The 14545-nt window shown below is 32.1% G+C and overlaps 1 protein-coding gene across 1 annotated transcript in view; it reads left to right on the top strand.

The window, feature by feature from the left end:
• Nucleotides 1-14545, top strand: part of LOC110024929 (transducin beta-like protein 3) — a gene marked incomplete in the record, with an annotated part of 31146 nt that overhangs the window by 1041 nt on the left and 15560 nt on the right. The window contains 4 exon segments of the mRNA XM_020725126.1: nucleotides 265-447; nucleotides 3505-3657; nucleotides 13135-13373; nucleotides 13473-13755. Of these exon segments, the coding sequence (XP_020580785.1) occupies nucleotides 265-447; nucleotides 3505-3657; nucleotides 13135-13373; nucleotides 13473-13755 (858 nt within the window).

Raw genomic sequence — 14545 nt, 5'->3', positions numbered from 1 at the left:
TGAGATAATGTTATAATCAAGGTGAAAAATACTTCCTCTTGTTCTTTTGTGCATCATGAAATATTATTATAATCAAGGTGTACTTCCTCTTGTTCTTTTGTGCATCATGAAATATTGTTATAATCAAGGTGCAACATACTTTCTTTTGTTATTTTGAGGATGATTTTGAGCTATTGCTTCTTTTGACATGAAAGGAAAAGTAATCCTCTAGGGTTTTTACAGTCATAACTCTTTAGTTAATGTAATTTTCCATTTCCTTGGTAGGGTCATGATGGTCCAGTGACAAACATGTCTTGTCATTCTTCAGGAGGATTGCTGGCTACCGCCGGAGCAGATACAACCGTTCGTGTTTGGGATGTTGATGGAGGATTTTGCACGCATCTCTTTAGAGGCCACACAAGTGTTGTGACTTGCATTGCTTTCCATCCAGATCCAAAACATTTATTGGTATGTTTCCTGTAAAATTGAGCTTTACTAAATTTATGCATGTTTGTATGTGCGTTTTTTATATTTTTTCTTAATTTAATCCCCAAACAAACATCAAAATTTGATATATATGAAACCTGATTTTGCAATGTTGTTGAATGCAGATTATATGTTTGGTATGGAGCAAGTGAACAATTTTTTTAGGTGTTAAATTCGGTCCTTTAGCTCACTGAATTTAAAATCATTTGGTTCTATATTCAGCTCTGTTTTTTTTTTTTTTTTGGACAGAAAGTGGTGGAGAAAAGCTTTGCATGAATATATTTTAGGCTGTTTAGGATCACTCATTCGTTTAAACTGGCTTCCAGTAGTGCAATTGGCCCTATAAATCCAAAATATTTTCATGAGAACCTTCCTTCATCAAATTTACTATATTCAGCTCTGTTTTTTTTTTCTGGACAGAAAGTGGTGGAGAAAAGCTTCACATGAATATATTTTAGGCTGTTTAGGATCATTCATTCGTTTAAACTGGTTTCCAGTAGTGCAGTTGGCCCTATAAATCCAAAATATTTTCATGAGAACCTTCCATTTTTATCCAATGAAATAGCAAAGATGATGGTAGATCAATTAGGTGAGTTGAGGGAGTAAATTGAAAACTTAGACAATTCTGAGATTAAAATGTACAAGCCTAAAAAGTTTAGAAACTATGTTCAGCATTTACTTGATTGTTATGTATGGTTTTTTAAGTACACTTCTTTCTCATGAAAGAAAGATACATAGTTGTGGCTAACTGTCATAGATGTGTTTATGTTTTATGCTTCGGTCTCTTTTTGTTTGAATGAACCTGAATTGTCGATAGATATCGGCCTTCCATTTCTTTCATGCATTTTTTTTTGACAATATGATTGATTTTGAGACATTATTTACTCATGCACACACAGGAAGAAAACAAAATTTTCTTATCTTCTATGACCCAGTTTGACTATTTTATTAACGTTCATGTTAATGCCTTGCCAGTGAATTGTTACTTCTTCATGTCCAACTCTTTGAAATTTGTACTTGATTATAATTGTTGTCTTAACATAGTGTTTTATTGGTGAATATTACAATAAAAAATTGTCTTGTTATCCTGACAATCTGTTGCTAAGCTTGTTTTTTCTTTAATTTTGAGTTGGTACCTAAAGGGACTGAGTTATTCATATTATGATTGAAAACCTATCATTTATTCTCATTATCTTTGCATTCCATTCATTCTTTGAACGAGCAAGATACAAACAATGGTATTTTATAACGAGTCGAACACGAGCTGAGCTTGGGTTCGCTCGTGTTTGGCTCGTTTACACCCCTAAATGTGTTAAAGTATTGAGTAACACTTTTTGTTGGAGCGCATGCATTTTTGTCTCAATCTTAAATAAATATGTGGTATTTTCTGTATTAAAATAAGTCTCACATGCTGCTTCTCAAATCCCCCGCGCTGTCCTATAAAGTAAGAAATTCTCTCCAACTTCTTTGGTCATAAAATTGATCAGCCAAGTCATGAGCATATGATCTTGGATCTTCCATGAGCAATGGTTAGGATCAGTGAGCTCAGGAACTGCGCCCTCTCCCTTAAGATGTTCCTCTCTTCTCTTTGCACAAATACATAACCATGGATTGAGACCATTGAAGCAAGTTACGACCGTTGAGTTTATGGTTTGTGATAAAGGTTGAGTTTCGATACTGGTTGGACATAACTTTTGGCCTTTGAGTCACAACTAACCTTCGAGGCGGAACAACATAATTTCATTCCATAAGATCCATACTTTGTCATTAAACCTTTGCATGTTTCATGGCAAGACTACTGAATAGCTAGTTCTTGTCAGAGGAAGTTTCGATAGAAGACAAACTAAGAGGAAAAAAGAGATCCTTGTGACCGAGGGTCTGTATTTTAGTAGAGGAGTCCGACAGAATCAGGTGAAAAACTGGTGAAGATGATCTAATATTATGGAGGGGCATGCACTAGCAGAAGATAGCGACACTGAGACGATTTGGTTCGATCGCTAACTTGAGACTATCATGTGTTCGAACCCCATTGACGAATGTATTCAAACTTACAAAAGGCATCGATAAGTTGTAGATGTTCGAACTCAGCGCAGATGCATTTGAACTTAGAGAAGGCAGCGACAGAGACATTAAAACCTAGAGATGTAGGGAAGGCAATGGGCGAATTGTTCGAAGAAGAAACCAGTATGACAAAAGAGATTAGGGTTTATTCTTTAATACCACAAAGGATAAAGAGAGAGAGAAAATTCTCTTATTCCTTAATCTTCAAATTACAACTCTCATTATATAAAGAGTAGATTTTAGGGCAAGCATAATTCCCACAATTATAACCTACCAAATCACAGCCAACATAGAAGGAAAGAACTACAATAATAATACAAAAATAAACGAGGACAACTCTAAATAGGAAACACCTACTTCCACAGGGTTATTATGAAGGGATGAGTTATATTGTACATATTTGATATTTACAGATTTTTTCATCCTTAGCATATAATAAAGCTTCCCATATGATGATAAAATTAAGATTGCATCCCGTATGTAATTAAGATTGCAGTCTGTATGTTACTATTAAACTTTTTTACTATTGCAACGATTTTGAAGCCATTTTTATGAGCGGGAATGAGTGCCTTGCTATGGATCTGCTAATCCCAGAGTGACGAATAGTTGAGAATGAATTTACTTTTGTATGGAATTATTATCTATCATCGAAATTTAATAAAGTGGTAAAAATAGATTGAGAACATTTGACAACTAATGATATAATGGTAAAAAAAGCACGGAGTTTTTTTGCTAGGATTAATGTAGAAGATAATTTAGATAAGATACTGTGTAGTTGATGATGACATGTTTAGGAAGTGTTGAAATTTTTTCGCCTTGTTTAGGATTTGTAGAAAAGGCAGAGCAAAAAGAACTGCAAGGAATGATTTAAAAATTGTCTGAAATATTTTGGATCGTATGATAGTGGCTATTTTTTATTTTTTATTTGCTTTGTTATGAGAATTTGATCTCTTTAACAATGCCTGTTGTTCTGTTCAGTTGTTTTCAGGAAGTGATGATGAGAGTGTACTGGTTTGGAATCTTGAAAGCAAGAAGCGCATTGCAGTACTTAAGGAGAGTGATACTTCACGTATTTCTTCTTTGGCAATTTCTGAGGATGGAAGGAGTATGCTTGTTGCAGAAAGAGGAGGGGTGAGGCAAATTGAATTTTGTTTCATGCTGCAAATAATTTCCACTGGCTGATTTATAATGTATTTGGCCATCTTCCTTCTATTTTTTTCTAAGCTTGTTATTTTGAAATAGCGAAGTCTTGGAGCATTGAATATAATATAAAAACCCTTTATTAATTATTGTCAGCATATGCAAGGTTTAATGCATTTTCATCATTACTAAAAAATCATAATGTAGCTGCTGAAATCTGAAATCTGAGCAGATCTTTTTTTTTCTTCTTATTGCTCTAATTGAAAACAATGATCCCGGGTCATGATATTGGACGAGACAACACCAACACATGTGCACTACATTGCGATGCTACTTTCTGATTAAGCCACCTAGAAAAGGACAACAACCAGTCCAACTAGCCGAGCAAGTAGTCTAGCTTTCCATTCCTAATGCACCATATCAAAGATAAGAAAATAAATTAAACTATAATTACACATTGTGTCAATTGAAAACCCGCAGTAATCATAATTTTTTTTAAAAAATGAGTACAATAAATGATATTCTTGATTATTATTTTGGATTTTAGGATTATTTTCCAACTAGTCTTTGATATCTTACTTTATTAATTGGCGGGCTTTCTCCTTATAGACCTAATTTTTTATTGGATCCGTAGGAGTGCTTAGCGGCTTTGGGTGTAAATGAGCCAAACATGAGTGGGCCCAAAAATTGTTTGTGTTCGACTCATTCAAATTTTACTTTAGCGTATGATTTTGTTATTGCTAATATTTTAGTTAAGAAAAGAGACGCACATATTATTACTTTTAAAAATGGATCTAATAGAACACACATTTATTATTTTTTTATAAGAAAAAGAGATCGTCGAGAATGTAAAGATTGTAAGGTCATTCCTAGTGAAAATTTGATAACTCAACATTGATTATTAGTTCTGAATTTTAAGGTGAAAAGTTGTAAGATAAAAAATGTTAGGAAACATTGCGATAGAATTTGATCAGGGTACCTAAAAGACATAAATAAAATTATTTTTATTAGTAAACTTCAAGATTTGAGATGTTAAATATACTATTAAACAAGTGAAAAAAGATGTATTTGGAGAATCAAAAGGAAAAAATTTTATAAATAAAAATAGTTGGTGGTAGAATAATATTGTGCAAGAAAAAGTAAAATATAAGTTGTGTTATAAAAATTGGTTTAAATGTGAAAACTTAAAAAACTAGGAAAAATATAAGGTGGCCCGTAGGGAGTCTAAGAGTATAATGTTTAAGAGTATAATTTTGTGATGCTAAAAATTTTATTTTTAGTGATCTTTATAATAGACTATATACCAAAGATGATGAAAATATATGTATAAACTAGCCAAGCAAAGAAAAAATAAAATTAAACATTTAATTCAAGTAAAGTGTTTTAAAGATGAAAAAAAAATTTCTTTTAAATAAGTATATTAAACATAGGTGGGTGAGCTATTTTGATAAAATTTTTAATGAAGTTTTTAAAAGTACGATGGAACTTCGTGATCTTAATATCATTAATAATAATGAACGTTTTATTTTTACCGTCACATTAGTAAAAAAAATGTTGAGGGGTTTTTAAAGAAAATCAAAGATGTAAAATTTGTGGGACCTGATAATATCCCAATTGAGTGTGCAAGTATTTAGGAGATTTAGGAGTTTATTGGCTAACTAAACTCTTTAGCATTATTTCAAGAACTAAAAAGATGCCTGAGGAGAGGAGAAAGAGTATTTTGGTCCCCATTTTTAAGAATAAAGGGGATGCACAAGTGTGCAAACTATAAAAGAGTTAAGTTGATATGTCATACTTTAAAATTATGAGAGAAAGTAATTGAACATAGGTTAAGATGGGATGCAAATATTTCTCTTATTCAGTTTGGATTTATGTCGTGTGGGTCTACCACGAAAGCTATACATATAAGGAGAATCTATATATATTTTTTGTTGATTTAGAAAAAGGATACATGCTACTTTCTGATTAAGCCACCTAGAAAAGGACAATGACCAGTCCAACTAGCCGAGCAAGTAGCCTAGCTTTCCATCCTAATGCACCATATCAAAGATAAGACAATAAATTAAACTATAATTACACTTTGTGTCAATTGAAAACCCGCAGTAATCATAATTTTTTTTTTAAATGAGTACAATAAATGATATTCTTGATTATTATTTTGGATTTTAGGATTATTTTCCAACTAGTCTTTGATATCTTACTTTATTAATTAGCGGGCTTTCTCCTTATAGACCTAATTTTTTATTGGATCCGTAGGAGTGCTTAGCGGCTTTGGGTGTAAATGAGCCAAACATGAGTGAGCCCAAAAATTATTTGTGTTCGACTCATTCAAATTTTACTTTAGCGTATGATTTTGTTATTGCTAATATTTTAGTTAAGAAAAGAGACGCGCATATTATTACTTTTAAGAATTGATCTAATAGAACACACATTTATTATTTTTTTATAAGAAAAAGAGATCGTCGAGAATGTAAAGATTGTAAGGTCGTTTCTAGTGAAAATTTGATTACTCAACATTGATTATTACTTCTGAATTTTAAGGTGAAAAGTTGTAAGATAAAAAATGCTAGGAAACATTGCGATAGAATTTGATCAGGATACATAAAAGACATAAATAAAATTATTTTTATTAGTAAACTTCAAGATTTGAGATGTTAATGAAGAAGCGAGTTCTATGTGTGATAAAGTATACTATTAAACAAGTGACAAAAGATGTATTTGGAGAATCAAAAGGAAAATTTTTTATAAATAAAAATAGTTGGTGGTAGAATAATATTGTGCAAAAAAAGGTAAAATATAAGTTGTGTTATAAAAATTGGTTTAAATGTAAAAGCTTAAAAAACTAGGAAAAATATAAGGTGGCCCGTAAGGTGTTTAAGAGTATAATTTTGTGATGCTAAAAATTTTATTTTTACTGATCTTTATAATAGACTATATACCAAAGATGGTGAAAATATATGTATAAACTAGCCAAGCAAAGAAAAAATAAAATTAAACATTTAATTCAAGTAAAGTGTTTTAAAGATGAAAAAAAAAAATGTTTCTTTTAAATAAATATATTAAACATAGGTGGGTAAACTATTTTGATAAAATTTTTAATGAAGTTTTTAAAAATACGACGGAACTTCGTGATCTTAATATCATTAATAATAATGAACGTTTTATTTTTACCGTCACATTAGTAAAAAAAATGTTGAGGGGTTTTTAAAGAAAATTAAAGATGTAAAATTTGTGGGACCTGATAATATCCCAATTGAGTATGCAAGTATTTAGGAGATTTAGGAGTTTATTGGCTAACTAAACTCTTTAGCATTATTTCAAGAACTAAAAAGATGCCTGAGGAGAGGAGAAAGAGTATTTTGGTCCCCATTTTTAAGAATAAAGGGGATGCACAAGTGTGCAAACTATAAAAGAGTTAAGTTGATATGTCATACTTTAAAATTATGAGAGAAAGTAATTGAACATAGGTTAAGATGGGATGCAAATATTTCTCTTATTCAGTTTGGATTTATGCCGTGTGGGTCTACCACGAAAGCTATACGTCTATTGAGAGGTTTGATGGAGAAGTACAGAGAGAATAAGGAGAATCTATATATATATATTTTTGTTGATTTAGAAAAAGGATACAAAAAGGTTCCAAAATAATTCATTTGGAGAGTTTTAGAGAAGAAATGTGTTGATATGATTTATATTCAAGTCATTAAAGATATGTATACTAGAGCTGTTACTTGTGTTCGAATAGTAGGAGGATTGACCAAATATTTTCATATTCCACTTGAATTACATCAGGGGTCGGCTTTAAGCCCATATCTTTTTGCTTTAGTTAACGATGCTCTTATTGGACATTTATAGGAGGATGTACCTTAGTATATGCTTTTTGTTGATATCGTTCTTGTGGATCAAACTAGAGAACGAGTTCATGAAATACTTGAATTATGGAGATCTACATTTGAGTCTAAAGTCCTTCGTTTGAGTGGATCTAAAATTGAATACATGGAATATAATTTTAGTAGTAGCTATAGTGGTAGAATTGTAACTACAGGTGATCAAATCTTTATTAGATGCAAATTTTTTATATATCTCGGGTTTATTGTTCAAAGTGACGGTGATTAGATGGGGATGTTATTAGCAGCATTCTAGTTGGTTGGTTAAAATGGAAGAATGCATCTGGCCTATTGTGTGATAGAAAAATACCGCTTAGACTGAAAGAAAAAATTTAATATGATGATGGTGGGAAAATTTAATATGATGATGATTTAATATGATGATGGTGGGACCTGTAAGGCTCTATGACACAGAATGTTGACCTTTGTAAGAGAAGCATAAAACAAAGTTTAAGTGTTGTTGAGATGAAACTGCTTAGGTGGATGAGTGGCTTGACACTTAGAGATAAAATATGAGATAAATATAGCCGTGATTGGGTTGGTGTAAGTAGTGGACAAAATTAGAAATGAAATTAGAAATGGTCATCTTAGATAGTTTGGTCACATTAAATGTCGACCATTTGATGATTTGATCAGGAGAGTATATTATTTAGATTCAAGTTATGTTAAGAAAGACAGAGATAGACTTAAGAAGACTTGGGCGTATTGTATAAAAATGATCTTAATCTATTAGAATTAAATGAAAATATGACACTCAATAGGACGCAATGGAGAAAAATAATTCATGTAGTCGACCCCACTTAGTGGGATAAAGACTTGTTGTTGTTGTGTTCGACTCATGTTCGAAATAACTTATAAATAATATGTTTGTGTTCAGCTTGATTCAATTTGTTCGAATTAAGCTCGTATTCAATTCAACTCAAATTTAATTCATTCAACTCATGAAATTAAAAAAAAAATATGATTAATGAAATTATTATTATTAAATTTAAAAATAAATTTCTTTTACAGAACACATGTGGGATTCTTCACATCCGCACAATTCAAATTTTTTTATTTTTTATTTTGAAATGCTAAGTTGCTGCAATATAAAGCATTTCTTACAAAGCAAGGTCCTGAAATGCGCGGTCCACCACTCCACCCGTCTTTCCCTTGCTCTTGTAGCACGAGCTGCTTGCGGAAGGCGGAATGCGGAATGCGGAAGCGCAAGCCCCTATTCAAAAGCGCAAGCATTCAAACACATTTACATTTACAAAAAAAACACATTTACATACATACCACCCAAATTTTATGTATTTACAAATCTAACTCTTAAATTTATATTTTTTTTATAAATATGCCACCAAGTTTTTTTGTAATAATAAAAATTTAGCAATTTTTACATACTCATAAAAAAAATTATTATAAAAAATAAAAATAAATATTATTATTTAATTTTTTAATTATTTCGAGCCAAAATGAGACAAACATGAACGTAAAAACTTTTATTTATTTTCAACTCATTCATGAATCGAGCTAAAAAAATTATTTGTATTTGGCTCGCTTGCTTAGACAAGTACGGCTTCCACTGTTTGGGCTACTTTCATTCTAAAGAAGTATTTAACATGCCGAAGTCTTTAATTTAATATTATACTGCCAATAGATTTTTCACGTTATTCATCTTCTCATTTTTTTAGTAATAACAATGTTATCTACGTAGACAGTGAGAATCTCTAGCTTTTCTTTTGGAGAGATTTTGGCAAACATGGTGTGGTCTACTTAGCATTGATTGAACTCATGCTTCTTTGAAACCATTGCTGATCTTTTAAACCATGCACATGGAGATCTTTTGAGATCATATTTGGATTTTTGCTTGGCAATTTTTTTGTCTTCAATTGAAAGTTTAGGAGGAATATTCATATACACTTTCCCTTCTTAGTTACCAATTGCCATTGATGAATGCACTCAAGTTGATGGAGTTGTTAATTGAGACACTCAACTAAAGATAACAAAGTTCGAATTGATTTAACAATTGGAGCAAATTTTGAATAGTCAATTTTGTAAGATTATGTATTTTTACAATCAATCAAGCTTTAAATGTCTGTTTTTTTCCAAACATTATGCTTAATTGAAAAATCCAACCTATAGCCGGCTACACTTTTTACCTTTGGTAAATGTACTGCTTCAAAAGCTTTATTTTTTTTGTAGAGCTCAAATCTCTTTCAAAATCACAACCTTCCGAAATGTTTGAAAGCTATTTGATTGTCTTTGTAAGATACGAAAATGTAATCGGTACTAGGTATTAGATTTTATATCATGGAGCAATAAGGAGATGAAGATCATTGAAGGTTCAATGGAATCAATATGAGCAATACTTGCTCATGTCTAAAGAATTTTTGAACTCGGGTTAGATTTTTGCTTGGCTTGTCAGGTTTGTGTTTTCTTAACATCCTTTTCCTTGAATAAATGATATCCTTGGTTATTTCTTGTGTGATTCTCTAATCATTGTTTTTAGAAATGTTAAGGATGGAATGGATGGAATTATGAGGATGAATAGGAGTGATAAGGGGCTCAATGTTAGAACAAGTTTGAGATTTAGTGAATTCCGTCTAAAGTTTATATTCTTGAGTGATAAGATTCTTCCCTTGGATAGAAGTTATGGGAGAATGAGGTTGGTTCTCAAAAAAGAAAAGTGGCAAAATGGTCCCTTGATTTTTTGTAGCGGCTATCTTAGTTTAAAAGTCTATAAAGTATCAATTTAGTTCCCAAATTTTTTTAATGGGTACTAAAATAGTCTATTTGTAGGATTATTTTAGCCAATATTAACAGTCTGGGGACTAATTTGGCACTTCTATAAACTTTGGGACTAAAATGACCCCTTGTAAATAGTTAGGGGACTATTTTGGCACTTTACTCATTCACAAAATATGTTATATTTTGTATTTAATCTGCTTGAAACTTGTTGATTTATATGAATAATGGCATCATACCCAAAGATTTTAATGGGAATAGCGGAGATGGGTTTTTAATAAGGGTTATTGAATTTCTAGACATGAAAGGTCTTTCTATTGATGGGAAAAGCTGCAGTGAGTATAATTTCAACCCATAAGTATTTTGGAACATGAGAGGGTAACATAGTATATCCAATAACTTTCAAATGGTGCCTATTTTTCCTTTCAACTATTGCATTATATTTAGGGGTTAATCTTGTGATGCATTCATTTGGTTTCTTTGAATAATTTTGGATTGGTTGGTTTGTTTGGCTGACTTGATTGGTTTGAAGGCTTAGCTGGTTGGACGAAGAACCCAACAGGGAACCATTGAGTGAGATTTAATATTCCAAGGAAATGGATAAGATTTAGGAGTTGAATCTACTTGCCATGTAGAAGGTCTTGAGTAAAAGTGAAAACGAGGTCATAAATTCCTAAACACAACCCAGCATTGACAATCATTTTTTTTAATCCCAAGTTTCTAAGAACACACATATTTGAGAGAAATTTATCAACACAATTAATATCTATTTTAGTTTTTCTTATGGGCAACAAGCTGCAATTTAAATTTGGAACTAAAAGAATGGAGTCAAGTGTTGTCAATACCAATCACATTTGACAGTGGCCCATTTGTAATGCGTACCATGAGATTATCCTTACATGTGCTATATTTATGAAAAACAGTTACATTCTCAGTCATCTGATGTGGTGCACCAAAGTGCACTATCCATAGTTTAGGCATTTACTAAGGATCCTTGTATTCGATTGAGAACATACTTTTTTCTATTATTCCTCAAATAGAATACATGGATCCCATGTCTAGATATAAGACTGGATAACTCCAACACTTCCACTATGCATTGCAACATTGCTCTTAATCAAGCTATCTGAGAAGGGTAGGACTATTGTTGGCTGAAGCCGCCCAATAAGCAAGAATATTTTCTTTCTTAAGACACCATACAAAACAAATAAGGAAATAAATTATACTGGAATTGCACAATGAGTTAGTTGACAATCCTTTGCAAACACAATATGAAAAAAGAAGGATTATGATAATCAATTTCTTGAATTTTTATTTCTTGTGTATCCTATGTGAACCAAAAGTTGACATAAAGTAGCATATCATTGAAGTTCGAATAAGAGCATTTACAAGTTCAAGTGCATATGAGGGTATTTGGAATGGGCATGCTATGTTGATTCTTTTGTTTTAAGTATTTATGCTTTATTTTATCTCAACATAAGCGTGTCATTCCACTTATTCATTTAGGACGTGTTGCATGTATATCAATATTTTATATTCACCAATGTCTTAAATGGGCATTAGTGGAAGCATTTTACTCATCATGCTTGAATATAACAATTTTATATTTTAAATATAGTATAAATAAAAAATTGATTAAAAATATCAGTAACAACAAACATTTAAAATGAATTACATAATCAATAACCATATGATTTATATTCAATGGCTGATAAGCTGTCGTAAAAAGAAGTGAGCTGAGGGAGACAAGAAACAGCTTCGAGTGGGGTTTCGACAAATGGGGTCCCAGGAGATTACTAATTTTGCTTGGCAAATGTGTGAGGTAGGCTAATTGGTTAAGGTGCTATTAAGGCAAAAAATTCTGTCAAAATGACTTTTATCTATTAAAAAAGGAGATTTACCTATTTAAGATTTTATAATTAATTTAGGCCCACTTATATCACAGGTCGTATGCTTTGCCATAACTGGATGCAAACGGTGAAGCTCCAAGCTATGAAGCATTTGGTCCATGGGCCAGACACCACCTTGTAATGGATTGGGACATTTTCTTAGGCTTGTCAAAGACACATATTGGGATCTCCTAAAATATGTTGGAAAAAACTAGTTGTCGTTGTGATAATATCATTGTTTTTTGTTTTAAAAAAAATATTAGTGACATGTTCTTATTTAAAAAATGAAATTTTAATGGAAAAAAAAAAGTTATCTTTTAATCTCTCACAAACAGGTTGCTTGCCTTGCATCTATGTTTTATGAATTTTCAGCAGCAAAATAGCAAGCGTGTGTTTTTAAATATTTACGTACAAAAAACAGTGCAGTTACTTGATACGTCAATTCATGTTTGCAAATGATTGGCCTAGCCAATTTTGTAGATTTTTGAGCTGTACCATCTTTTATTCTATATTTTTTAAGTTATTTTTTAATTTGCTTCTCTAATTAGCAAACTAACCCACATGTCGATTCTCAGTTTTTTTTTGTTTATTTTAAGTAATTGTTTTGCATTTCTGCATAAATACATTTATTTTTGAATAATATGTAATCATTCCTTATTATGTACCAAACTATATTTCAAGCAAACCTCTATTATTTCCATTAGCTAATTTTGATCTATAGATTCTTCTGTCTTCTACTTTATCTTTTTTTGTGTTTATCCTTTGTCTACTTTTGTATGCCCGGGGAAAGCATTTGTTTGTCTGTCTTTTCTGAGCAGTTTAGTGTATCAATGTTTAATTTTTAACAGCACATGCATAATTGCTACCAGTTTTTGTGCTCATCTTCGCAAATGAATGCAGTTTATTGTGCTCCTTATGTTGCCTGTTTAGATTATTTCGAGAAACTCATGGCAAGACAATGATAGGTTGTTACCATATGGGACATGCAAAAGTATATCCGGCGGCAAACAATAATTATTAAGGAGAAGGATAACTCGTTTGAGACAGTTAACACTGTTTGCGTTGTCCCTGGTGGAAGTTTGATATCAAATTGTTTGAGCCAATGCATATCTCTAAATAAGGAGAAGAGTGTTGCTATCCACCCTATCTATTTTTTGACAGTTGGTGAAGATGGGCTTGTACGTATTTGGTCCTTCTCTAAGAGGTCTGACGAATGCTTGAATTAAAAATTTTATTTTGTTTTGGAACGCTCCAATTTGCTATTGGACTCTCATATTCTATGTTTTCGTTCTCATGCACACAGCTCTGCTGTTTGCATTTACAAGCAGAAATCTTCTGATGCAACTTGTGGGTCTGCTAACTCTGGAGTGGGGTTCGTGTCAGCGCTTGTACTACCTCTGAATCAAGGGCTGCTTTGTGTGACTGCTGATGGGCAGTTCCTTTTTTACCATCCAGAAAAATCTTCCGATGGAACATTCCAATTAATCCTGTATAGAAGGCTTATTGGTTATAATGAACAGATACTTGATATGATATTCTTAGGTGATGAGGAACAGTATATTGGTGTGGCTACAAATTCAGAGCAGGTATTTTTCTATCTTACTTTTTGAGTGTATTCTTTTATGGCCCCAGGATAGTTTATATACTTCTATCACAGTTCAGAGTGAACTGCATTTTATAGGTCCAGTAGCTAATTTGAACCTATGGAGTTGATGGGCATTAACGAGTACGGCCTAAAAGGCACTGTAGTTATTGGCAAGCCCCTATGCTGAGTTTTTTTTTTTTTTTTGGATTATTTTTGGGGGTTGGGAGGAGGGAACACTTGGGCTTCTTAATTCTCTCCACATGTAATAAGAAAACACTGGCAAACAACAAGGCTTGCCACAAAAAAATGCGTCTAAAGCTAGTGAAGACAGCCATCTTCTTTTTCTTCCTTCTTTCTTTCTTTTTCATGTAGGAAACATTTTCTATGCTTCTAAAGCCCATGTTGTGACCCATCTTCTTTTTCCTTCTTCCTTTGTGGTTTTCTGGTTCACTTGTACTCTTAAAGTTAATGATTCACACTACATATTTACACCTTATCGTACTACTTAATCAGTAGCATGGTATATTCTAGACAGCTTGGCTTAACAGTTTCTCTCTCAAATCATGTATGATTTTTCATCAGATTTCCTTCCGGTACTATGATATTGAAAGAACCAATAGAATAACTCTAGAGGTGTTCTGGTACAATTGTTTATTTGTTTGATGTATATAATATTTTTGAAAATCTAGACACTTGTTGTTGACGTTGTCTAGGTGCATGAGATTTTTGGTTAAGTCTCTCATCGGATGGTTGTCTAACATGGTGGTATAGAAATAATAGGCGGTTGGCTC

The sequence above is a fragment of the Phalaenopsis equestris genome, unplaced genomic scaffold (genome assembly GCF_001263595.1).
Source record: "Phalaenopsis equestris unplaced genomic scaffold, ASM126359v1 Scaffold000279, whole genome shotgun sequence".
NCBI lineage: Eukaryota > Viridiplantae > Streptophyta > Magnoliopsida > Asparagales > Orchidaceae > Phalaenopsis > Phalaenopsis equestris.
The sequence above is the reverse complement of the archived record's forward strand: the minus strand, read 5'-3'. Positions and strand labels throughout refer to the sequence as shown.